This window comes from Marmota flaviventris, chromosome 19, assembly GCF_047511675.1.
Source record: "Marmota flaviventris isolate mMarFla1 chromosome 19, mMarFla1.hap1, whole genome shotgun sequence".
Classification (NCBI taxonomy): Eukaryota; Metazoa; Chordata; class Mammalia; order Rodentia; family Sciuridae; genus Marmota; species Marmota flaviventris.
In genome coordinates, this window is record NC_092516.1 from 20,393,024 (window position 1) to 20,416,549 (window position 23,526).

The following is a 23,526-nucleotide window of genomic DNA, read 5'->3' on the forward strand; positions in this document are numbered from 1 at the left end:
GTGAGGCCCTAAGCAACTTAGTAAGACCCTGTCTCAAAATAAAAAATAAAAAGGGCTGGGGATGTGGCTCAATGATTAAGTGCCCCTGGGTTCAATCCCTGGTACAAAAAAAAAAAAAAGTACTTTTGTGTTGGGAAATAAAGATGTATAAATAGAGCTACAGAATGAAAGAATAAATTAATAAAGCCTTACAGACTGGGCAGAAGTCTGCTGCAGTGCTTTCTTTATACACTCATATATACGTTTATAACATGTACACATATACACGTTTCAAAGTGGCCTTGTGTAATTTTTACAACAGTTTTTCAGAAAAAAAGAATTGCACAAGAAGTCAATTGATAAAATAAGCATTTATTCAGAGGGCATAATGCTGTGAAGAAACTCCCAAGACCAGCTTGAGAGGAGACCACGGCTGACCCATGGTCGAGGGGAACAGATCTCAGCACTTCCCACCCGGCAGGCCTGTGCTCCAACCCGTCAGAGCGTCAGGGCAGCTGGCAGAGGAAGTCATGCAAAGGCAGGGCCAGGACCCCTGACAGGGAGATCCCCAGGGTGTCAGAGATACAGGCGGCTGCCATGGCAAATTCTCGGTGCTGGTCACTGGTCTGGGAGAGCAGAGGAGGGGCGCGTGGTAAAGCTAGGGGGTCTCTGCCCTGGACTCCCTCAGAGGGACCCCCCACAGCCCTTGCTGGCTGGTACTGACCTCCAGAGCAATGTTGTGGAAGGTGTTCACGTAGGCCGCGCCCCCCAGGAGCCCCTCGTAGAGGATGATCAAGAAGACGATGTAGATGCTCGGCAGGAAGGTAAACAGCACATCTGCCAGTAGGAAGGCCAGGTTGAGGCACTGTGGGCACAGGCGGAGGGAGGTCAGTGTGCAACCAGAGCAGGGCCAGAGGGAGGCTGGGCCTCTCATCCAGTGGCCCCCATTTCTGGGACTCACTGGGGAAGGACAGAGATGACAGGCCTGAATAAAATCCCATTAGCCAGCTGCACCCACAGACCCGGATCCCGGTAGGCCTTTGCCCGACCCTCTCTCCAGCACCCTATCCACCTGTAGGCCCCACCCCCCTCTTCCCGTTGCTCCCGTCGCTCCTACTGCCTGGAATGCTATCCCACCTTCCATCACTTGGAATCTCAGTTTAATCAGGATCACGGTCCCTCCCATGACTTCACTTCCTTCTTCCAAGGGCTCCTTGAACTGAGTGTTCCCCTCCCCATTTACCAGTCTGAGACCTGTGGTCTAGGGAACTCTTGGTAACATCCAGGGCATTTTTGGTTGTCACATTTGGGGTGTTCCCCTGGCATCGAGTGGGTAGAGCCTAGGGATGCTGCTAAATACCCTACTGTGCACAGGATAGCACCCCCCACAACAGAGAATTACCCAATCCCCATGTCAAGCTTGCTGAGGTGGAGAAACCCTGTTTAGATGTTCCCAATTCTTTTAGGAAAGCTCCTTGACCCCCATCTGAGGGTGCAGACACCTCCTTTGTATCCCAGTCAATCAGTAGGATCCCTGGGGGCCTTGTTAAATATGCTCCATGCATGACTCCCCCTAAGAAGTCCTAATTCAGTAAGGATGAGGTGGCAATACATGATTTTGAGCCCTAATTCTAACAAACAGCTTTGGTTGAATGTATACCCCAAACCATAAGCTACATGTTTCAGCAGCATCTAGAAGAACCCTGAGTTGCAAATGTTGATACCACAATTTGGAACTTTGTGAGTACAAGCCCCAAGCTGGCAGCACTGCTCTGACAAATACAGGTGGTTAGAGAATATTTATAAGTCGTTGTCATATCAAACTATAATCTATACTTCTGTATCTTGTTATTATAAAGTTGAATTCTTAATTTTTTTTTGAACTGGGGTTTGAACCCAGGAGCACTTTACCACTCATTTATATCCCCAGCCCTTTTTATTTTGAGACAGGGTCTTGCTAAGTTGCTGAGGCTGGCCTTGAACTTGCGATTCTCCTGCCTCAGCCTCCCCAAGTTGCTGGGATTATTTGTGTGCACCATGGTGCCCAGCAGTTCTTAAAAGGGCAAAGGATGGCTGGGTGCAGTGGTGCACACCTGTGTGACCCCAGCAGCTAGGGAGGCCGAGACAGGAGGATCACGAGTTCAAAGCCAGCCTCAGCAAAAAACGAGACCTTGTCTCGTTTAAATTGTCATGTTAAATTGTCCTGTCATGTTAAATTGCTTAGGGCCTTTCTAAGTTGTTTAGTCAAAGGGTTACCTATCTTAGTAAATAATTGAGACCCTGTCTCTAAATAAAATACAAAATAGGGCTGGGGATGTGGCTCAGTGGTTGAGTGCCCCTGAGTTCAATCTCTGGTACTTCCCCCAAAAAATTTAAGGGCAAAAAATATTCTTTTAACATGTGTTATATATTCCTTATCTGAAATTTATGGGCTTAAGCCCAGAATTTTTTTGGATTTCATATTTTTTTTTAGATTCTGGAATACTTGCATATGGTATTTTTTGGGAAATGGGATGCATATCTAAACACAAAATTCACTTGTGTTTCAGATAAACGTTATACACATTGCCTGAAGGTAATTTGATACAGTATTTCTAATAATTTTGTGCAATAATTTTCCTGGTATAGGGCTGGGGTTGTGACACAGTGGTGGAGCACTTGCCTAGCATGTGTGAGGCACTGGGTTCAATCCTCAGCACCACATAAAAATAAATAAAATAAAGAATCATCAACTAAAAAAAAAAAAAAAAAAAAAAAAAAACCCACCACTTCCTGGTATAGAAATTTCTATTTGTGGTTGAACCTCCATGCTCAAAAACTGGCAAATTTTGGAACAATTAAGAGTTTCAGATTAGGGATGCTCAGCCTGAAGTGGAAGGTTTATTTTATTCAATTAATTCATTTACTTATTTATTTTGGGTACTGGGGATTGAACTCAGGGGCACACAACCACTAAACCACTTCCCCATCCCTATTTTGTATTTTATTTAGAGAGAGGGTCTCACTGAGTTGCTTAGTGCCTCGTCCTTGCTGAGGCTGGCTTTGAACTCACGATCCTCCAATCTTAGCCTCCCTAGCCACTGGGGTTACAGGTGTGCACCACCAAGCCCGGCCTGGAAGGCTTATTTTAACAATTACCTTCAAGGGGGGCTGGGTTGTGGCCCAGTGGTAGAGCACTTGCCTGGCATGTGTGAGGCACTGGATTTGATTCTCAGCACAACATAAAAATAAAGGTCCATTGACAACTAAAAAAACTATTAAAACAAATGAACAAACAAACAACAACAACAAAAAATCAATTATGTTTAAGGCCTGTAGACACAAAACGTTGAAATAATGAGTGCTGGTCATGTCACACTCCTTTGATTAGACTGTAGATAGAGAATAGTGTGTGTTCGCTAAAAACTATAAGTGATTATTTGCCAAGGATAGTTGAATTTGGTCACCAGAAATTATTTACTAAGATAGGTAACCCTTTGACTATAAGGTCACTGATTTTATCATAATTAACATCCAGAATGAAAAAAAAAAAACTATACATATTCCTGTATGTAGAAATATTATTTGAAATCCAGGCAGCTGAGGCAGGAGGATCCTGAGTTTAAAACCAGCCTCAGCAACTTAGCAAGGCCCTAAGCAATTTAACGAGACCCTGTCTCAAAATAAAATATAAAAAGAGATGGGGATGTGGCTCAGTGGTTAAGTGCCTCTGGGTTCAATCCCTAGTACCAAAAAAAAAAAAAAAAGAAATCCTGTCTCATTGATTAAAACACAACACAAAATCTTGTCCTATTTCTAATAACTATTCTGAGAAATAGATGCTGACCCACATCTGGTTTATTTATTTTTTATTTTTTGCAGTGATGGAGATCAAACTCAGGGCCTTGCACATGCTAGCCAAATAAGTTCTCTACCACTGAGCTACAGCCCCACTCCTCCACATCTGACTTAGGCTCAGAGAGGTTCAGAGACCTGTCCTGAGTCACACAGCTACTGAGTACAGAAGCTGGTATTTGCACTCAGGTTTGCCGGGTTCCAGGGGACACATATTGTACGTGGACCCTTGTGGATTTTGGTCTCTCTGCTTAGAAATGTTCGTGCACAATAAAGACTTCCTGATGAGGGTGGGAAGCAGCAGGGCTTGGGGAAGCTGGGAGCCAAGGTGAGAGTGGGGGCCGGGAAGGGGCTTGGTACCTGCAGCAGGGCCAGGACCCAGATGAAGCGGATGTGAAAGCAACGGAGAGAAGAGCGGGAGGCGAAGACGCCAGCCTGGTATAGCATCTGGTACCTGAGGTCGGAGGCAGGGAGCAGGAAGCCCCCCTGAGTGCCAGCTGGGCAGGGCAGCCCCGTCTCCCCAGGTACCCGTCATCAGGGGGACCTTCCAGCCCGCTAGGAGGGTGTCCCCCACCACCTTCCCTTCTGCCTCTCACCAGCGATACTGCTGAGCATGACTCAGGGATGTGTTCCGGAAAAACAGAAGCTCAAACTGCAGCAAAGAACCAGACAGGAGAGATGGGTGCGGACGGTGGACCAACTGCCTCTTCCACACCCCTCGCAGCACCCCTCACTCACCAGTCCCTGGTTGATAAAATACTCAGCAAAGTAGACCAGCACCAAGGGCACGATGTAGCACAGCAGACCCTGGAAGAGTTGGCAGGTGTAAGTGGAGGGCTGGGGAAAGTCACCAACCACGGGGCACACACTATAGTCACCACTCAGACCTTGAACACGATCCACCTTTCCTGGAGGGACAGGTTCCAGCTGGAGCCTGCAGGGGGACAAGGAGAGAGAGACAGAGGAAGTCAGAATACTGAAGACTCAGCCAGGGGCACCAGCCAACCCAGCAGTGTGGACACACTTAGATAGCACCACGATGCACACTCAGAAGTGCTTAACATGGCCGGGTATCACAGCACTCGCCTACAATGCCAGTGAATCAGGAGGCTGAGGCAAGAGGCTGGCACGTTTGAGGCCAGCCTGGACAACTTAGTGAGGCCCCGTCTCAAAAAATAAAAAGGGCTAGGAATAGATATAAAACAATCATACACACACAAACACATACACACACACACATTTTTTGGTGTGTGTGTGTGTGTATGTGGTTCTGGGGTTGAACCCAGGGCACTCTGCCATTGAGTTACATCTCCAGTCCTATTTATCCATCTATTTATTTTTGTGGTGTTGGGAATGGAACCCAGGGTCTCATGCATGCTAGGCAAGTGCTCTATCACTAAGCCACAGCCCCAGCCCTTGTCCTTTTTATTTTTTATTCTGATGTGGGTTTTGCCAGGTTGTCCAGGCTGCTCTCAAACTTGTAATCTTCCTGTCTCGGCCTCCTGAGTCGCTGGCATTCCAGGCATGGACAACCACGGCTGCCCTTCCTTTCTTTCTTTTTGGGTTGCTAGGAATTGGACCCAGGGCCTCATGCATACTAGGTGAGAACTCTACCACTGAGCTGTACCCCTAGCCCTCTTTATTTTTATTTTGACACAAGGTCCCACCACTAAGTTGTCCAGACTGGCCGTGAACTTGCGATCCTCCTACCTCAGCCTCCTGGGTTGCTGGGATTACAGGTGTGTGTACCATGTCCAGCTTCACATTCTCTATAATCACAATTAAAAAAAAAAAAAAAAAAAGGCTGGGTATGGAGGGCTGGGTATGGTGGCGCACACCTGTAATTCCAGCAGCTCGGGAGGCTGAGGCAGGAGGATCACAAGTTCAAAGCCAGCCTCAGCAACTTAGTGAGGCCCTAAGCAACTCAGCAAGACCTTGTCTCTAATAAAATACAAAAAGGGACTAAGGGATGTGGCTCTGGGTTCAATTCCCAGTACCAAAAAAGAAAAAAAAAAAAATCTTGGTACAGCAGTGGTGGAACACTTGTCTAGTATATTCTATTCCCAGCACCACACACAGAGAAGTTAGCCAGGGGCAATGGCACATGCCTGGAGTTCAGATACAGAGGAGGCTGAGGAGAGAGGATCACTTGAGCCCAGGAGTTCAAGACCAGCCTGGGCAATATAGGGGAAATCCCATCTCAAAATAAATAAATGAAAAGGACACTAGATGAAACCTCTTCATATCTCTGTGTACAGATGCTCATCTGTATACTCCACCCCTGCCTTGCTGGCTCTTCTGCTTCTAGAACATCCAAGCTTATTCCCACCACAGGGCCCCAGCTCCCCATCTTCCCTCTGCCTAGAACCTGTTCACCTAGACAACCTGTCAATCAAGTCTCAGCCCAAACATCTCCAAAAGGCCTTCTCTGAACTAGACCGTTCTCTAAAGGACAACACCAATCCTTCTCCGCCTCCCTTCAACTGTCATTGCATCATATCACTGTTTTACGTCCTTCCCAGGCTTATCAATCAATATATGAAAATAAAGATAACTTTTTCGACTCGCTGGTTCGCTTATGAACTGTCTCATTTCCTTGTCTTGGGCATTCTTTGTCCCCAAAGCAGTCAGAATGTCTGGCACAGCCAGTACTTAGAAAGCAGGTCTTGGCCCGAGTTTTGACTGGAACCAACCCGACCCACCCGCGTCCTGCCTTGACTGTGCCCACTGCAGAGAGGAAACCAGGAAAACCCCAATGCAGAAAGTGCCCTCGTGGGGGCCTGCACCTCCTACCTGGCTTTGACTCTGAGGTTTCCGAGCCTATGAGGGGCTGCCGAGCTGCGGTCTCCGCCTCGTCCTCGCCTCCAGGGTCCTGGGGCTCGGGAGATGTGAGCAACAAGAAATAGCTAAGAGTGAGCACAGTGAGGACAGTCAACAAGCCCTGTAGGGCTGGCCAGGCGTCCTGAGGCCAGGAAGGCCACCCCTTTCCAGGGCACACCTGGTATGCGTAGGCTTCCAATGATGGGGAGCTGCAGGGTACCCCATTTCCGTGCTGCAGAGCCCCTATTATGGACAAATGCCTCCTTCCGGAGCTGACACTTGCCTCCTTCCAACTACCCAAGGCCCCTGGATGCTTGCTGCCCCTCTCCAAGCAGGCGGTTCATTCCCATTCTAACGAATGGCTCTAGGTATGGCCTACTCCATGGGGACTTTGTCTAGCCCAGAAATTCCCAACCTTTGCTCACTTAGGCTCTGGCTTCATGTTATCTGCCATTTCTCCATTCTTCCTATGTGTAATTTTTTTTTTTTTTAACTTAACATTTCCTTTACATTGATTCCTTTTTTTCCTACCTGGCCTTGTTCTAAGCTATGAGCTGGGAGGTCACAGGTTCAATTGGCTCATTACAATTGTTTCCTGATTCTTATGAAAACATATGCAGAATAAAGTCCACCCTTGTCCTACTAGAATCCTCTTGGGGACCACACTGTGCCGAATAATTCACACGTGTCCCCTCGTGGGAATGCGAGAACTACCGCCATTTGATATGGGGGAAACCGAGGGTCAGAGGAGCGAAGGAACTTGTCGAATGTCACACAGGTAACAAGTGGCAGTTCCGGGACTCTAGAACTGGAATAGCAGCATCTACACCTGTCAGGATACAAAATCCATACTCCTGCCAGACACGGTGGCACATGCCTAGAATCCCAGTGGCTCGGGAGGCTGAGGAAGGAGGATAAGTTCAAAGCCAGCCTCTGAAACTTAGCAAGGCTCTAAGCAACTCAATGAGACCCTGTCTCTAAATAAAATATAAAAAGGGCTGGGGATGTGATTCAGTGGTTAAGCGCCTCTGGGTTTAATTTCTGGTACCAAAATAAATTATAAAAAAATAGTCTACTCTCCTCTCAACAAAAATGTTGGGATCTGAAGATTGGGATATGATCAAGTCCTGCCCCCTCCCCTCTTCCTTCCTTCCAGCCCAGGACTGCTCACCTGGCCAGCAGCAGGGCAGGGATCCCCAGCATGGACAGCAGGGTGTGCTGTGGGGAGAGGCCAGCCTGGGTGAGGCCCAAGTAGGACAGTGCCCCCAGCAGTCCTGCTCCCCCAGTGCCCGAGGACCACCAGGAGATCACAGCCCTGGGAAGGAGAACACAGGTGCTCTCAGGAGGACCGAAGTCAGTGGGGAAATGGCCTCTGTCCTCACTCTCTGCCATGTTGCTTACCTGGGGTAGAAGGCAGTGAGTGAGAGGAAGGTGACCTCCCCCAGACCTGATGAGATGCTGGCCAAGACCACACCTGGGAGGAGGACAAGCACAGAAGTGGCCCCAAAGCCCCAGTTCCTGAAGGTGCTTGACCATGGCCTTGTGTGTATCAGCTCAGAGGAGCTAAGTCAGAGCTCTTGGAGAGGCTGGGTTCAGCTATGAAGTAGAGCTACCCCCCTTCTCTGCATGTCCTCTTGCAGAGAATGGTACCCAGTTATGCAGCCAGGAGTGGGGAGGACCCTCCCTGTCTCCCCCACCCCCTGTGGTGGTGTGTCTGGCAAACCCTGCTCAGTTCAACCTCCATCAATCCTCCCACTTCCACTACCTACCCCTCCAAGTAGCCCTGCCTCCCATTTCCTGCTTGTGGCAGCCCCAGAAGGCTTCTGTGGGCTGCAGAAATAACCCCTTTCCTCTGGGAAGCTGGGGAGACCGCCCCCTACACCACCCCGCTGAGGTTCCTCTGGGCCAGTTCACTAGACATGGAACTGGAGACTCACCGCACAGGCTGATCGCCACTGAGTGAGAAAAGGCAACCAAGATAAAGCTGCCCGCAGAACAAACCCCACTGACGAGCACCCGGGGGCTAAGGGCGAATGGAGAAAGGGGAAGTGGAAGGTCAGCCTCCTCCCTTGGCTCTGCGGCCTCCTGCCACTCCTCCCAGCTCTCCGATCATGCCTGCCCTTTCTCCCTCCACCCCCACCCAGACCTGTAGGGCAGCAGATGAAGGCCTAGAGGAGCCAGCAATTTGATGATGAGGGTAGGGAGGATGTCAGCCAGGAGCACTGCCTGCAACAGGAGAAGAGAGTGAGACTCCAGACCTTCCTAGGGACAACCCTCCCGAACAAGTGGCCAAGGGAAGACAGGAGCCAGGCAATGTGTCCTGCTACAAGTACAGGCTCTGGAATCAGACAGATCTGGGTTCATATGTGTGTGTGTGTGTGTGTGTACGCGTGTGTGTGTGTGTGTGTGTGTGTGTTTGTTTGTTTAGGAGGTCCCCCCCACCCAATCAGGGAAGTGGGGATGCTTCAGTACCTAACTCGTAGGACTAGCATGCGGATTACATGAGTTAATATGTGCCACTCGTGGAAAGAGCCCCGTAACAAGCAGTCTCAATAACTGTAATCATGATAATCCCAGGTATGTGCCAAGGGATTCACGGTGGGGGACCAGAGGGTAGAAGGCAGTGAGTGAGAGGAAGGTGACCTCCCCCAGACCTGATGAGATGCTGGCCAAGACCACACCTGGGAGGAGGACAAGCACAGAAGTGGCCCCAAAGCCACTCACAGCTGTGGAGAGAGAGTTGCAGTCGAATCGAGATGAACTATTGTGGGGGCTGGGCATCGGGCTTGGGTCTACCTGATGGAAGAGAAAAAAGCTTTTCACCTAGGGAGGAAGGAGGGTAGACATGGCCCCAGTCCCAGCTCGGCTCTAATTTGAAAGATGGAACCAAATTCCCTGTTGGACCTACAAAGTGGTAGCTGCTCTGCTTGGATAGGGCATGTACTTCCAGCTCACTATAGCCAACTGTTTCTCAACTGGGGGCAATTTTAACCTCCAGGGTACTCTTGTCAATGTCTAGAGTCATTATTGGCTGTCACTCTTGTTTGTCAGGGGTATACTATTGGCGAGTAGTGGTTAGAAGCACAGGGTGCTGCTAGACATCCTACAATGCACAGGACAATCCCACAGCAAACAATCACCAGCTTCAGGTTAAAAACCCAACCATAGCTGGGCATGGTGGTGCACACTTGTAATCCCAGCGGCTTGGGAGGCTGAGGCAGGAGGATTCCAAGTCCAAAGTCAGCCTCAGCCATTTAGCGAGGCCTTATGTAACTTAGCAAGACCCTGCCTCTAAATAAAATATTAAAAGAAGGCTGGAGATGTGGCTCAGTGGTTAAGTACCCCTGGGTTCAATCCCTGGTACCAAAAACAAAACAAAAACAAAAAAACCTAGCCATAAAACTAGGCATGCTAGTGCACACTGGTGATCCTTGTGACTCAGGAGACTGAGGCAGATGGATCACAAGTTCTAGGCCAGCCTCAGTAACTTAGGAACACTCTGTCTCAAAATAAAAAGGGCTAAGAGTGTGGCTCAGTGGTTTAAAAAAAAAAAAAAAAGAAAGAAAGAAAGAAAAAGAAACACTCCCATAAACTATAGTCCTCCCCAGCCATTTGGCACCTATTGATCTCCTAAGGACCTTCCTGACATACGTGCCAGGAAGACTAGGAACTTAAGCCACCTTGCCCCATGGGCCACTTTACTTCATGAGTTTTTCAAGTGGGGGGCTCTGCCCCAGGGCGAATCCTAATCTTTCCATAGGGACCAACCATGGTGGTGGTGGAAGTGGAGAGGGACTCACTCACATGGCTCTGGTTCCCAGAGGCTCTCTCATGTCTAAGGATGTCGTGGGCCGCACTGAGCATCACCACGTAGGAGAAATTGTTGCAAAGGCCCAGGAGCCTGGAATGAGCAGGACAGATCTTCACTTACTTTTCTGCCTATGATCTTTTCTTGTCTGTGCCCTTCACCAAATCCCATCTTCTTTCAATGTCAGGGTTAGAAATACAGGTTTGGAGATCAGAGACTTGGGTTCACTTCCAAGTTCTCAAGGCCCCTTTCAGAAAGCTATCTTTTAACAACTTTTTCCTTTGAGCTCCAAGTGATTCAGTTCCTAGGCCACTTTTCAACCACTGATGCCCTGTAGTACAATAAAAATATCCCAGAGTTTGAAATCCAAAAGACCATTGTGGTCCCAAGTCTGCCACTTCCTTTTCAGGTGTCTCAGTCTAACTCATGTGTAAAATGGGAATATAAATTTCTCACCTGACTACATCCCCAGGGTGGCTATAAAGATTAAAATAATGCCAAAATCATTTGTGATCCATAAAGGATCCTCACTTACTTTTATCTTCCAAAGTTGTGCTCATTGATAGGAAAGAAATTTGGCTCAGTGTCAGAGTTTTCAAGAGTCCTTTTCACAAACCTGTGAAGTGGCTCTTCCTATTTTACTGTTGAAGAAACTGAAGCTAACAGAAATCAAGTCACTCTTCCAAAGAGTTACATGGGAAGCCACTTCCAACCCAACCTGCCACCCAAGTCCTCCACAGTTCTCATTAAGTTAAATTATGACATATATAAAAACTCAAATTGAGCAATAACTGTACTATTTATAGGAACTTTTGAAATCAATATCATGCTTTCACAGTTCTACTTTCTTGAGAAAAGAGATTACCAACAGCATTTGAAAAAATATATATATGAAAATATGGATAAAAGATACATATAACCTCTCCCTATTTTAATGCATCTGGGTCAATTTCATTGAAATATTCAAAGACTAAAAACTTGTGACTTAATGGGGTAAGCTAATGCTAGCAGTACTTCCCAAGGCTCAGTATCTGAAAGCTTTTGGAAGGTGAATGGATGATCTTGTAAAAAGTTTTAGCAAGTGATCCATTTATTTGAACGCGCATTAGCAAAATATTGGTTTTCTATTTGAAGTAGTGGCTCAGCTTTCTTTTTTTAAAATACCTGAATTTTAAAATGTTGAGATTGAGGCTGAGTTGGTTGGAGAATATGAAGTGAGTGATCTTACAGATGGTACTGAAATAGGTGAAGATGGTAAGCAAACGAGTGGATTTTCGAAAATTCACAGGCAGCTTCCGGGCAAACCAGTTAACTAAGTAAATATTTGTGGATTCAACTTCTTTGTGCAGTTCAGTTCCCCCATTTCCTGCTGCTGCATTTTTACTTTAGCTGAGCTCTTAGGCCACTTACCAAAAGCCCACCGCATTCTTCCAATGGGCACTCTGACGTTCCAACAGAGGGGCTTGGGGCTCAGAGGTGGTCTCCTCCCCTGTGAATTAGAAGAGCACATGATCCCTCCCACTCTCAGGTGCACGACTGCCTCGCGAGGGTCTTTCCCCGGACTGAGCCAGCTTCCAAGCCCCTGGGATGTGCACACGGCAGAAGAAGTCACTCCCGAAGGGGCGGGCCATAAATACTCACTCTCAGAATCCAAAAGGCGCCACCTGGAGCCCTCACAGCCTCCCATGGCATCAAGTTCTGATCCCCCGAAGGGTCCAAAGTCAGCGAGTTGGCTCTAACCGGGTGGATGAGGGTCTGCGACAGGTGAGATTGGTTAAGGCCCTATTGCCACACCTAGCTCCGGGTGCCTGCCGGGTTCGCGCCACAGGATCCATCAGGAGATCCCAGGGTTCCGTTTCGCGCCCTCCCACTCCCCACCACGCCCCACCTGTCGGACTCCGCCCCTGTCCCCTCTAAAGCTGGCGGACGCGGGGCGGGGGCTGAGGCCTGTACCTTTAAGAGCAGCAGAACGTTCCGCACCAAGGAGCCCCCGCAGGTTGGTGGGTCACGTGACATCACCCGCAGGTTCCCCCATCACGTGCTCGGAGGTCCTCCCTACTTCCGGGCCCTCCTCTTGCCTTCGCTTTCGGCCTTTTCAACCTCAGGGCGTGAGAAAGGTAGAATCCCGGAGAGCCCTGGCACCGCTGGTTTTGAACTGGAGAGGGTGGGAGCCAGGGAGAGCCGCGATTACCGGTCTCGAAAGCCGTGGCCGAATTCTGCCAGCAGTCGTCATGGCGCGGGCGGCTTCAACTCTTTTCCAGCCGCCCTCGCTTGCCAGGAGCAAATATGGCCACCCCGCCCTCCCCTACCTCACCCCCTGGGAGCCGTTGTTTGGAAGCAAAGAGCGCCAAACTCCAGTCACTCATTTTTATCTGATACCCTGACATACTGTTTTAGAAACCTAAAATAAAGATAATAGCCAACTATGGGGGTTTCCTGAATTATCTATGGACACTATCCAAGGCCTTAAGAGATACTCTTTCCCCTGTTATCCTAGTATCAAAAATACCACATTAGTATTCCAACCCCTGCGTTTACAGATGAGAAAACTGAGTTACCATAAGAAAAAAGTTAACGACTATCACATAACATTAGACCTTAGAGACCCATTTAGCAAGAAATAGAGCGCAGGGGCAGGGGTTGTGGGTCAAGTGGTAGAGTGCTCGCCTAGCACATGTGAGGCACTGGGTAGGATCCTCAGGACCACATAAAAATAAAGTTATTGTATCCACCTAAAACCAAAAAATAAATATAAAAAAAAAGGCAATAAGAGTGCAGAGGCAGAGCGTCATTGGGCAGACCGCTGCTGGATTCCTGCTCCATCAGAGGTCCTTAGATTCTAAGTCCTAAGATTCTGATTCTGTGATCTCACCCAATTGCCCTAGGAAATTAGGAAAGTGGGGCTTGGCAGGGGAGAGGGGGAGGCCACTTCATATAGTCTCAAATAGGGAGTCATTCTCTTACCTTCCTCTAGGTAAAGCAGAATCCTTGCTTTTCTTCATCGTGTCCTTCCCCTGTGAAAAACTCTGTTACGGCTTGCAGCTGCCTGAGCCCATCTCTACTAGCTCTTTCCCACCACCAGGCCTTCAGACTGCTGTTTGAAATGTGCCCCTTGCGATGTGCTTCCCAGATCACGCAACCAATGAGAAATGAGGTCCTACTACCCCTGCAGAGCTCTAGAAATTCTGCAGCATTTCCTACAGGGTTCCTGCCCTCAGGGAACTCACAGGAGTGTGGGAGGGAGATGCAAATGAGCACAGTACAAAGTTAGTCAAGTCCTTTTTGCAAGAATAAGCATGGATGAGGGGATGAGTGGAAGAGCCGCCAACCAACCCTTTATGCCCTAAGGAAGCATTAATGACTTGGAATTGGGAAGCCAGAGCTCCCAGCAGCCCTTTTCACTCCTCCGCTCTGTCCCTGGACAAAACAGGAACCAGAAACCCTGGCTTCCTCTCTCAGAAAGGCTGTGGCTTGGGGCAGACGGAAATGGCTGAGGTGTGAATTCAAGACCTGAGTCACTCCTCTGCAGTTGCCACATGTCCCTTCCCCCATCCCCAATTCTGAGGTCCCTTGCTCCCACTTCTTTCTTTCCGTTCTCACCCTTTGCGCTTTAAAACTCAGAATGTGCACCTGTGTCCCACAGGTGACGCACACCCATTTCCCCACCTGGGGTGGAGATTGCTGTGGCCCTGGGGAAGGTGGGCAGGGCCTGGGGATGCGTCAGGGAGAGACAGGGGAAGAGGAAGTGTCTTAGGTCCTGGGGAAGACTGTCTTGTCTTGGTGGGTGGGGACTGCCATTTGTCAGCTTTCTGGACACACAGAAACACACAAGATGGACTTCCTCCGGCTACACCTCCCTGGGCTGCATCAGGCCTTGAGGGGGGCACTGGTGAGAGGGGCAAAGAGATGCCAGAGACTTTCACCCCATTCCCTGTGTCTTCACCTTCCCTCCTCCCTTTGAACCTCTCCTCAGATTAGAGGTTCCTTTCACAGGGCCAGACAGTTTCCTTGACCAGTTCTTTCTGGGCTTTAATCTCTTACTTCCCACAAGTGCATCCAACACCCTCAGTCTAGGAACCTTCTCATTCCTTCTGCAGATCCTGTTCTCCCTGTCTGCCCAGGTCCCTAACCCGCCTGCCTTACTGTGGGCTCCTCTGGCCCAGGGCCCCCAGGGAAGGGGCCGGGCCTGGCCTTCCCTGCATGCCTTGACCTTCTCCACTCTTTTCCTCTAGGATTCCTTCAATGCCTTTTTGTCCTACCTCATAGGAGATGAGGTCCCCACTGTACAGCAGGAGGCACAGGTAGCCAAAGAACTGCAGGAGGTAGCAGCAGGAAAGCCAGAGAAGACTGTAGAGGAGGAAGCCCAGGAGGCCCTGGAAGGCCTTAGAGACCGCCGGAGCCGGGGGTTTGGGAAGCCAGGAGGGCCTGGAGAGGCTGGGAGATGCCCAGAGGGAAGCTCTGCTGCAGAACAGACCTGGGGCTGGGGAAAAGGTAGCTCCCAGGGCTCTCAAGCAGACAGGCAGGACACTGAGACCGGGGAGGCAGCCAGGGCTTCTGGGGACCAGCAGTCAGGTACACGCCTGGAGGCTGGGAAGAAGTCTGAGGCAGGGTCCAGGGCTCAGCAAGACAGGAGCGGTCACTCCAAGGAAGGACAGGAGCCTGGTGAGCAGGAAGTGAGCAGAGGGGAGACACCAAGAAACTGGGAACATGAGGAGGAGGAGGAGGAAGAGGTCAGGGTGACAGAGCCAGGGATGGCCAGGGGGGTGGAGTCAGAGTGGACCTGGCACCAAGAGCCTGAGGTGAAGGCGGGCAGTAGCGGGCAGAAGGTGGCAGGGGACAGCGGGGAGACAGAGCAAGTGGTTTCCGAGATAGCTGCAGAAACTGAAAACTTTGAGGTCAGAGGGCCTGGGAGGGAAGAAGAGGGGGTGGTAGTGGTGAGGAATGGCCAAAGCATAGGGACACAGGGGACAGGGGTAGTAGAGTCTGAGGACCAGGCAGCCTTGGGCAGAGAAGAGGCCAGAATAACTTCCTCAGACAGGGAGCAGGTCGGGGCTGCTTTAGCCAGGGAAGAGTCTGACCTCCCAGGAGTCAGGGAGACCGAATATGGGCCAGTCCCAGGAGAAAGGATCCCAGAAGTTACTGGGATCAAGATTCAAGAAGAGGTGAAGGGAGAGACTGAAGTGAAGCTTTTCCCCCAAGAGACTCAGGTCCTGGGCACTGAGGAAACAGAAGAGGCAATTGAGGGCCAGACAGCAGGGAGGGAGGCAGAAGGCCCCGAGTCAGAGGAGGAGGCAGGGGAGGGCTTTGAGGGGGACATCGATCAGCACGGGAAAGAGGCTGAGGGGAGGCAAGATGAGCAGATCAGGGCTGATGGAGCTCGTCTGGAGGAGGAGGAGGAGGTACAAGCCAAGGGGGACTGGGAGGAGGAAGGGAGTTGCCTGGTCACAGAGGCTGAGCTGGCCCTGGACAAAGAGGATCGAGGTGATGATGACTTGGAGGCAGCCCCAGAGGCCAGGCCTGGTGAAGAGTTTGTTGAGGAGAGAAGTAAGGAGGCTCAGAGGAGCCAAGAAACATTGGAGGAGGAGTGGGATGACCTCAAATTCAAGGTCACCAAAGGCCAGGAGCCTGAGCTGATGGGAGGTGTCTTGACCCCAACAGAGCAACCTGAGGAAGGACAGGGGGTTCAGGAAGAACTTGGGAGAGTTTCAGACCTGAGGAAAGAGGAGATGGAGGGGAGGCTGGAGGAACATTCCAGGCACATGGGGTCTATAGATCCTGAGGTCCCTGAGGGAGAAGACTGGGAAAACCAGAGGAGAAGGGACAGGGAAAGTAGTAACACCCAGGAGGAAAAAACAGATACTGAAGATGAGGAGGAGGAGGCTACAGGAGGTCAGGCACTGGAGGCCAAGGCCAAAGGAGGCTGGGAGTCTGACTTGTCAGAGATCCAAGGATGTGCAGCACAGGAGGGGGAGGGCTTTGTAGCAGAAAACCAGGGGCTGCAGGAAATTCAACGGGAAGAGGCAGAGAAAGACCAGTCACCAGGAGAAACAGAGGCCAGAGAAACTGAGGATAGCGAAGTGGAGGCCTCAGGACCATCGGAGGCAGACCTCACATCCAGGGGAGGCTGGAGGCTGGAGGAGGCAGCTCTCGGCCTCCAGAACCAGGAGGATGCACAGACCAGTTCTTTGGCTCCTGAGATTGTGGAGGATGAGGCAGTCCTGGTTGTGAGGGCTGCTGGGGCTGAGGAAGGGCCAGAATTCCAGGAATCTGGGGCAGTTTGGGTGGGGGAGAATGGGAGAGGCTGGAACTCAGAAGGGAGAGAGGAGGCTGAAGGAGAGGCAGAGCTGGTGGAGGCTGCAGAGGGAGGGAACCGAGGTGGGCAGGATTTGGGCCTAGAAGGCTCAGCAGGGGAGGAGGTGACTGGCAGAGATGGTGAAGCAGAGGCTTTTGAGGCCAGGGCTGGAGATCAGGCAGGGGTGGGGGGACCTGCCATGGTAGAAGGAAGTGGTGGGGTGGAGGGCGTTACCTCAGGCTCCCAGGCAGCAAGAGCAGAGGGCGCTGAAGCCAAAGTGGAGGCTGAGGGGTTCCTGGGAGAGCAGCTGTTGGAAGAGGCTGGGGGCTGGCAAGCCAGAGAGCAGGGGACAGACAGTGAGGGGCAGTGTGGGGACCACCACCCTGAGGGAGAAGGACAAAGGCTGCCGCATGTGGAGGACCCTGGGACTGGAGGCCAGAGGTCAGAGGCCAAGGAGACTGATCCAGAAGGCCTGGAGGATGTTCAAGGCCAGGAGGTGCAGCTGACACAGCAGGGCCTTGTGGAGGCCCTGCCTGGGCCCTCGGACACTGCTGAGGCTGCAGGAAGTGCCAGAGGGGACACTCACAGCAGCTGGTGTGAGGTGAGGGCTCTGGTGAGGTCCAGGGGGGACAAGCCGGATCTAGAAGCCAGCCCACAGAACTGTCTCCCTGCTCCCTTGCAGGCCTTGCTTCCTGGGCCCCTCCTGGATGTCTCCGTCCCGAGGAGCCGCGCCCTCCTCTCCCGAAGCTCCTCACAGCGTCGCTCTCGGCCCTCTTTCCGGCGAGTCCAGGCCTCTGAGGAGCCAGAGGACCCTCCTAGCCCTCAGCCCGAGGAGGGACTGTCAGCACCCGAGCAGAGGCCACTCCAGCTGGAGGAGGCCCCAGAACCAAGCCCCCCGAGACCTGAAGGGACCCCAGTGCCAGCCAGGAGAAAGACTTTGGGACTCGGGTAGGCACAGGGGCACTGGGCTGGGATAGGGTGGAGGCTGTGGGCCTCTGAGGACCAGCTCCCATGCACCTGTCTTCCACCTCCAGGTTTGGCCTGGCACACCCGGGCATGATGCAGGAGCTACAAGCCCGCCTGGGTCGGCCGAAGCCCCAGTGATTGAGACCTGACCTGGCTGAGTCACAGGGCTCCCCGGGGACCTGCTCACCCCTGACTCTCTCTGCCACCTGGATGCATTCTTCCCACCCTCTGGGCCTGGGTTTCTTGGTGTGTCCTTCATGGAGTGAACATAACTAGACATCTGTGAAGACCATGAACTTGAAGAATCTGACTCTGGACCTCCTGTGCCACTGGGACTGCCTCTCTTGAGTTCCTGTCCTGGTTACCTCCCCAACCTGTCTCAGCTACCCAGAAGACTGCGAGGAAAATGGGGGGAATTGGAGACTTTTCCCACAGCCTTCCCTTTCTGACCCCTGCAGACCTCAACCATACCTGGACCCCTCAGAGAGCCATATAGGAGGGGAAGCCCACCCACGGGAAAGAAGTCTGAAGGGCCTCGGGGACACCACTTTGGTCTCAAAGGTCGATGAGCAGCAGGTCAGCTGCCTTGAGTTTCCAAACTGATAGTTCAACTTCGGAACTCTGCTGGTTGCTATGGCAACTGCCAATTGAGCAGGTCACAGTGGGGGAAGGTGGACCAGGACACCCCAAAAACATAGGAGCAGAGAGGGGTTCTGGGTAACCAGAGGCCTCCAGGTCCTTTGAGTGTCCGATGTCCCTTCTGTGAAAAGATCTTGAAGCAAAGAGAGAGTGGGAGGGCTTTATTAGGCACGCAATGTGGCAGCCTGCCCCAAGGATGAAATAATAAATAAACTATCATCTCCCTAAGTAATAAATAAATATCTAAGAAATAAATATCTGGCAAGGACTGGAGGGGCTTTAAGTTATTGGACAGGGTCTGAAGCTAGTCCTGAAGTCCTAAAAGGTGAGGGAAAGGGGCTAAAAGATCGCTCCATCCGGGCTGGGATCTGGGTGTTGAGAGCCCCAACTCAGGCCTGGGTGCCCGGCCTTGGACAGCAACAGCAAATCCCGCACAGCCCGGGACAAGGCAAGCTCCAGGGAGCGCAGCAGCTGGTAGGTGTAGAGCAGCTGGGGCCAGGACACCTGGGCCGAAGCTGGAGCAGAGTCCCCTGGAGCCCCTGGGAGCAGCCCCTTCCCCTCCTCCTCTTCCTCCTCCTCTTCTTCCTGGGGCAGGTTGAATCCTGCAGCCAGCACCTAGGAAGACAGATCCGCAGCTCAGACAGTGGGCAGGCGGAGAACCTGAGCAAATCTGAGCCCAGGGGCTCCTGATGACATCAGGCCCCTGGATAACCCCTGCTTCAGATCTTCCATGTCGTCATCTCACGTGTCTTAACCTGATTTTTTGAGCTTAAGAAGATGGAATTTTGTGGGCTGGGTTGTGGCTCAGTGGTAGAGTGCTCACCTCGCATGCATGAGGCCCTGGGTTCGATCCTCAGCCCCCACATGAAAATAAAATAAAGATATTGTCGAAATATGATATGTCAAGAGCTTTGAAATGTTTTGAACAACTAATAATAAAAAAATAAATAAAAATAAATTACTAAATATTGATGTGGCTGTGAAAAAAATTGTATCCACCTACAACTAAAAAAAATATATATATATATATATATATATATATATATATATATATATATATATATGAAGATAGAAGTTTGGAGCAAGAGGATGCTCACAGAGCTGGGTTGCCCTGGGGATTGGGGTTCTGGAAGTTCCTCCCTGCCGTTTTGGATTGTCTCAGGATCAGAAATGGTCAGAGGTAGGGTGCAGCCAGTTTATCCGCTGCTTGTGTTTCCATTCCTTTTTTTTTTTTTTTTTAATTTTTTTAGGCGTCAATGGACTTTTATTTTGTTTATATGTGGTGCTGAGAATTGAACCCAGTGACTCACACACGCTAGGCAAGCCCCCTACCATGAGCCATAAGCCCAGCCCTCCATTTCCTTTTTATTAAGACTGAAATTTCTATTGCTCTTAGAAATGGTCAGGAGGATCTGGGTTGTGTCAGAGAACCACAGGGAGAAGGGTTCTGACCTCGCTGCAGGGCCTGCTGATGGCAGTCTGTCCTGGGTAAACCAGCGCCCTTATCTCACTAAAGACCAACCCCCAAAAGAAAGCAGGGACTTGGGTGGCAGAGCCAGGACCCTGTGTAGGACCCTGTGTGGCTACACCCTCCTGCACATTCTCATATACTTGCTCAGAAGAGCACCTCCCTCCAGACTCGCCCAACCTGAGGGCAGGGGGTGTTCTGTAAAGGGAATCAGTGGACCTCAGTTTTGTGTATTGGTCTTAGCGGGTCAAAGAGGGTGGGTGGGCACTCTACCTGGAAGCGGAAATGCCACTGCAGGTCCCGGAGATCTAGCCGCAGGGCCCACAGCTGCATCCTCTCTGAGCTGGTCCAGCCGCCCTGCCTCCCCAGGCCTCCCAGCAGGGCATGGAAGGGCTGAAGCATCATGGAGAGGAAGCAGAGTCGCTCTGGGTCCTGTTGAAGGGGAGGGACAAGGGTAGGTCAAGCATGACCCTACCCAACCCTGGATCAAGCCCAGGCTCATTCCCGCTCCAGCCTCCTGTTTCTATTGTCAGCCTCATCTCCATCCCCATTTCCTTCCTGTGCTCATCAGACTTCCCACCTCCATTGTCTTTGACCTCTATCCCATCTCCTTTCCTGTCCCATGCCCCAACCCCTCTCTAACCCCATCCCGTCCCCATCACTCTTCCTCTGCCACTCCACTCCATTCCCCCATCGTCTCTTCCTGTCTCCTGCACAATTGTTTTCCTTCTGTTTCCAACCTCTTTCCCACCCTCATTCCCATTCCTGGTCCCAGGTGGGTCCTTCCTCCATATGCATTCTCACCGTCTCCCCATCTCATCTCTGACTCCGGCCCCACCAGCCATCTCCATCCCTTCTCCATCCTTCACCTGATGTTTGCCCTCATCCCAACCTTTCTTCTCATCCCTAATCAACCTTTCTTCTCTTCCCACCCCCCAACACCAACTCCATCCCACTCATTCCCAATCCACTCCATTCCTATACCCGGCTTCACTCTTTCCCTCTTCCTAATCCCATTTCCAAATCTCTGCGTATCTTTTTTTTAAATATATTTTTTAGTTATTGATAGGCCTTTATTTTATTTATTTATATGCAGTGCTAAGAACCGAACCCAGTGCCTCACACATGCTAGGCAAGTGCGCTACCACTGAGCCACAACCCCAGCCCTCTGCTTCATCTTTATGTCCAACCACACACTCAATCTCATCCAGATTCTGTCCCCAAATCAATCCCCAACTTGTCTCTATGCTGCCCTGTCTATTGCCAGCTTCCTGGCCCCGCCCCACCAGCCCCCTTCACTCACAGACAGGTGGCGCCAGGCCTGGAAGGTCAAGGAAACGTTGGGGAGCTGCTCTCCCAGGGGCAGCAGGTCCAGCCTCACTCCTGGCAGCCGAGATTCAGCCTGAAGGGTGAAGTCTGTTAGTGGTGGCCCATGGGGGTTGACGGTCTCCTCATCCCTAGAGCCAGCTGCATTAGGGAAAACTCACAAAGCGATGAGCCTGGCCCCGGACCTCGGAGAGCAGCTTCTTGGCAAGATGCAGGCTGACCGTGAACTCCCTGCGCAGCTCCTGCAGGCTCACAGGAGGGCTCCCTGGGGGCCTTGGGAATCCCCAGACACCAGCTTGCACCAGGAGCAAGGAGAGCAGTAACAGGCTGAGCCCTGGAGAAACGAGGAGGGGAGCAAGATGTGGGCTTGGGAAGAACTCAGAGAAGGAAGGGAATGTGACTTTTCCGAGCCTGCGTGATGTGCAAGCCCCAGTGGGAACTTTCTCGGGTATCTTCACACAGCCCCTCCACACCATGATGGGGACCATTGAGGCCACCATATGAAGTCTGCACAAAGTGCTCATTTTTGTAAGCAGACCCAAGGCTGGATCTTGTCTCCCTACTCACTTCCCTGGCCAAGTGCCTTTTCTGAGTGGCACAACTGGTTGCTGTTAATTCTCTCCATTTTGCAGAGGAGGAACCTGGGCTCAATGAAGGGGACTGGCCCAAGTTCAGATAGCAGAGATTGGGGTGGGGAGCCAGGGCTGGATTCCAGATCTGTCCAAACATACAGTCCACTTGCTTTCCCCAGGGACCTCAGAGGAGGCAGCTACCTGGCCCAGGAGTGGGGACTGTCTGTTCTGCCAAGGATTCCTTGGGCTCAGCCAGGTGGCTCTGATGCCTTGAACTGGCTACTAGGGGCCCCAGGGATGGCATGACCTGTGGTTCTATCCTATGTGGTAAGGCCTCCGCCAAGGCGGGGGGTCATTCTGCAGCAGAACCCACCTGGGGCAAGTCTGCAGCATGAGAGTAGGAAGGGCGGGGGTGCTGGGAAGGGAGGGAGGGGGCTTGGCATGGGAGGGGGGCACTCTGTTTCTCATCCTGGTCTTCCTTTGAGCAAGCTGTCTCTCGTCTATGCCTCAGGCCCCCGTCTGCAAAGTGGGGGTCAGACCAGCGGGCATCAGAGGATGCTTCAAACCCTATGTTTTCCTGGAAAGAGGGAAGAGGGGCCACAGGATGGGCGCCCAGGGCAGAGGGCAGTGTTCAGTGGTTTCTCCCTCGGGTGAGGAAATCTAGCCATCATGAAGTTACACAATTGCCATCGAAACTCAAACTAAAAACCAAACCCTGGTCCATCCCCACTCTTGCTGCTCTCCAGGCCCCTTCCCTGTCCAAGGATAATCTCTAATCCCTGCACACTGCTCCTCAAAGTGCCTCTCAGCAAAGGGTAAGAGGAGTTTCTGGGCCACCCACTTCCCCCCATGGACTTCCAGAGGATGTGGGCCACGCCTAAGATCTCTGGTGTTCTGGTTCCTTGGCTTGGGGGCCACTCTGACCCTCTGGCATCCTGGAGACCCAAGGCAGAATAGGCTTCTTCCTAGCTCTATGTTGGGGGCCCAGGCCCTTGTGGTATTGCCTATCCAGATTGATTTGTGTCACCTGTACTTTACTCCTCTTCCTGCCTGAACTCTAGAGTCCCCAGCTGCTCCATACCCTTGTATCCAGTCCTGGGTTCTTGGCTCTGGCCTTCGAAGCCTCGCTCCTCACCCTCAAGCCCTCAGCCCTACCTAGAGGTACCAACTTCTCCTCTGCGTACAGCTCTGGCACCAGCCCCTGAGATCTTTAGCTGCCAGCTGCAGATTGGACCTCCTTCCCACCTTCGGACTAAAGACCTGTGTCCAACTCAGGCTGCTGGTTCCTTACTCTCAGCCCCCATCTGTGCCAACTCACCCTGCTGCACTTCCTCTGACTGGCTTCAGTTCTCAGTCTCAGCCTCACCATCCGCCTCTGGCTCGATTACTTCAAACATCATGTATCTGCCTCATCCTGGTCCTGGTCAAATTGCCTGTCCAGTCCCTCCCATTCATCCCAGCAAAACTGTCCCGCTTGTGCCCTGCCCTGGACCACACCCCCACCCTACTGCTCCAGGCCCCCACCTCACTTATCCCATACTCAGTCCCAGGCTCCAGCGAGCCGGGTCCTTGGTCCTGGCTAAGTTATTGTCCCCATGCCATGAATTCCGTCCACACCAGTCAGCCTTCCCATCCTCTGCCCAGTCTCCCCCAAGCCTCCCGCCCCTCCACTTCAGCCCTGGCTTCCAACTCACGCCAGCCAAGGTCGCCTGCCGTCTGGCCCATGTCAGGGCCCAGCCTCTTTGTCCAGCCATCTCCTGGGTAGGGGGGAGTCTTATACTGGGGGTTGCACCCGGTTTCACTTTCCGTCCTACTTGTACTT

At 51.6% G+C, this 23,526-nt stretch overlaps 3 protein-coding genes across 7 annotated transcripts; 1 reads left to right on the top strand and 2 right to left on the bottom strand.

Annotated features, from left to right (window-relative positions):
- Window positions 1-331: 331 nt before the first annotated feature.
- On the bottom strand, window positions 332-15,005 carry Cln3 (CLN3 lysosomal/endosomal transmembrane protein, battenin). 5 transcript variants are annotated; one of them, XM_027948463.3, is made up of 18 exons: window positions 14,916-15,005; window positions 13,406-13,455; window positions 12,395-12,596; window positions 12,083-12,196; window positions 11,852-11,930; window positions 10,438-10,534; window positions 9,358-9,429; window positions 8,780-8,859; window positions 8,571-8,656; window positions 8,035-8,107; window positions 7,805-7,948; window positions 6,607-6,719; window positions 4,701-4,747; window positions 4,552-4,620; window positions 4,410-4,465; window positions 4,174-4,267; window positions 704-844; window positions 332-605 (listed from the first exon to the last, which is right to left on the bottom strand). In XM_027948463.3, the coding sequence occupies exons 4-18, from the start codon at window positions 12,126-12,128 to the stop codon at window positions 486-488; spliced, it is 1,317 nt and encodes a 438-aa protein (XP_027804264.2). In that variant the 5' UTR covers window positions 12,129-12,196; window positions 12,395-12,596; window positions 13,406-13,455; window positions 14,916-15,005; the 3' UTR covers window positions 332-485. The 5 variants fall into 5 exon arrangements, with proteins under 5 accessions (XP_027804264.2, XP_027804263.2, XP_027804262.2 ...); XM_027948462.3 differs by lacking the exon at window positions 14,916-15,005 and adding an exon at window positions 13,775-13,853; XM_027948461.3 differs by lacking the exon at window positions 14,916-15,005 and adding an exon at window positions 13,669-13,839.
- Apobr (apolipoprotein B receptor) lies at window positions 14,183-19,304 on the top strand. The gene is made up of 4 exons (XM_027948460.3): window positions 14,183-14,330; window positions 14,674-17,334; window positions 17,416-17,681; window positions 17,768-19,304. The coding sequence occupies exons 1-4, from the start codon at window positions 14,274-14,276 to the stop codon at window positions 17,835-17,837; spliced, it is 3,054 nt and encodes a 1,017-aa protein (XP_027804261.3). The 5' UTR covers window positions 14,183-14,273; the 3' UTR covers window positions 17,838-19,304.
- Il27 (interleukin 27) lies at window positions 18,485-23,496 on the bottom strand. Its single transcript, XM_027948713.3, has 5 exons — window positions 23,399-23,496; window positions 21,294-21,466; window positions 21,110-21,208; window positions 20,080-20,238; window positions 18,485-18,953 (listed from the first exon to the last, which is right to left on the bottom strand). The coding sequence occupies exons 1-5, from the start codon at window positions 23,427-23,429 to the stop codon at window positions 18,678-18,680; spliced, it is 738 nt and encodes a 245-aa protein (XP_027804514.1). The 5' UTR covers window positions 23,430-23,496; the 3' UTR covers window positions 18,485-18,677.
- Between the last annotated feature and the right edge of the window lie 30 nt (window positions 23,497-23,526).

What these genes read in the sequence shown, in the direction of transcription:
- Cln3 (XM_027948463.3), bottom strand. Translation starts at nt 12,128, where the DNA reads ATGGGAGGCTGTGAGGGCTCCAGGTGGCGCCTTTTGGATTCTGAGA. An exon ending in AGTGGCGATCAGCCTGTGCG is followed by an intron (nt 8,108 to 8,570) that starts GTGAGTCTCCAG and finishes TCCTCCTCCCAG; the next exon opens with GTGTGGTCTTGGCCAGCATC. An exon ending in CATGCTCAGCAGTATCGCTG is followed by an intron (nt 4,268 to 4,409) that starts GTGAGAGGCAGA and finishes CTCCGACCTCAG; the next exon opens with GTACCAGATGCTATACCAGG.
- Apobr (XM_027948460.3), top strand. Translation starts at nt 14,274, where the DNA reads ATGGACTTCCTCCGGCTACACCTCCCTGGGCTGCATCAGGCCTTGAGG. An exon ending in AGGCCTTGAGGGGGGCACTG is followed by an intron (nt 14,331 to 14,673) that starts GTGAGAGGGGCA and finishes CTTTTCCTCTAG; the next exon opens with GATTCCTTCAATGCCTTTTT. An exon ending in AGAAAGACTTTGGGACTCGG is followed by an intron (nt 17,682 to 17,767) that starts GTAGGCACAGGG and finishes TTCCACCTCCAG; the next exon opens with GTTTGGCCTGGCACACCCGG.
- Il27 (XM_027948713.3), bottom strand. Translation starts at nt 23,429, where the DNA reads ATGGGCCAGACGGCAGGCGACCTTGGCTGGC. An exon ending in GGCAGGCGACCTTGGCTGGC is followed by an intron (nt 21,467 to 23,398) that starts GTGAGTTGGAAG and finishes TCGTTTCTCCAG; the next exon opens with GGCTCAGCCTGTTACTGCTC. An exon ending in AGTGGCATTTCCGCTTCCAG is followed by an intron (nt 18,954 to 20,079) that starts GTAGAGTGCCCA and finishes CTGTCTTCCTAG; the next exon opens with GTGCTGGCTGCAGGATTCAA.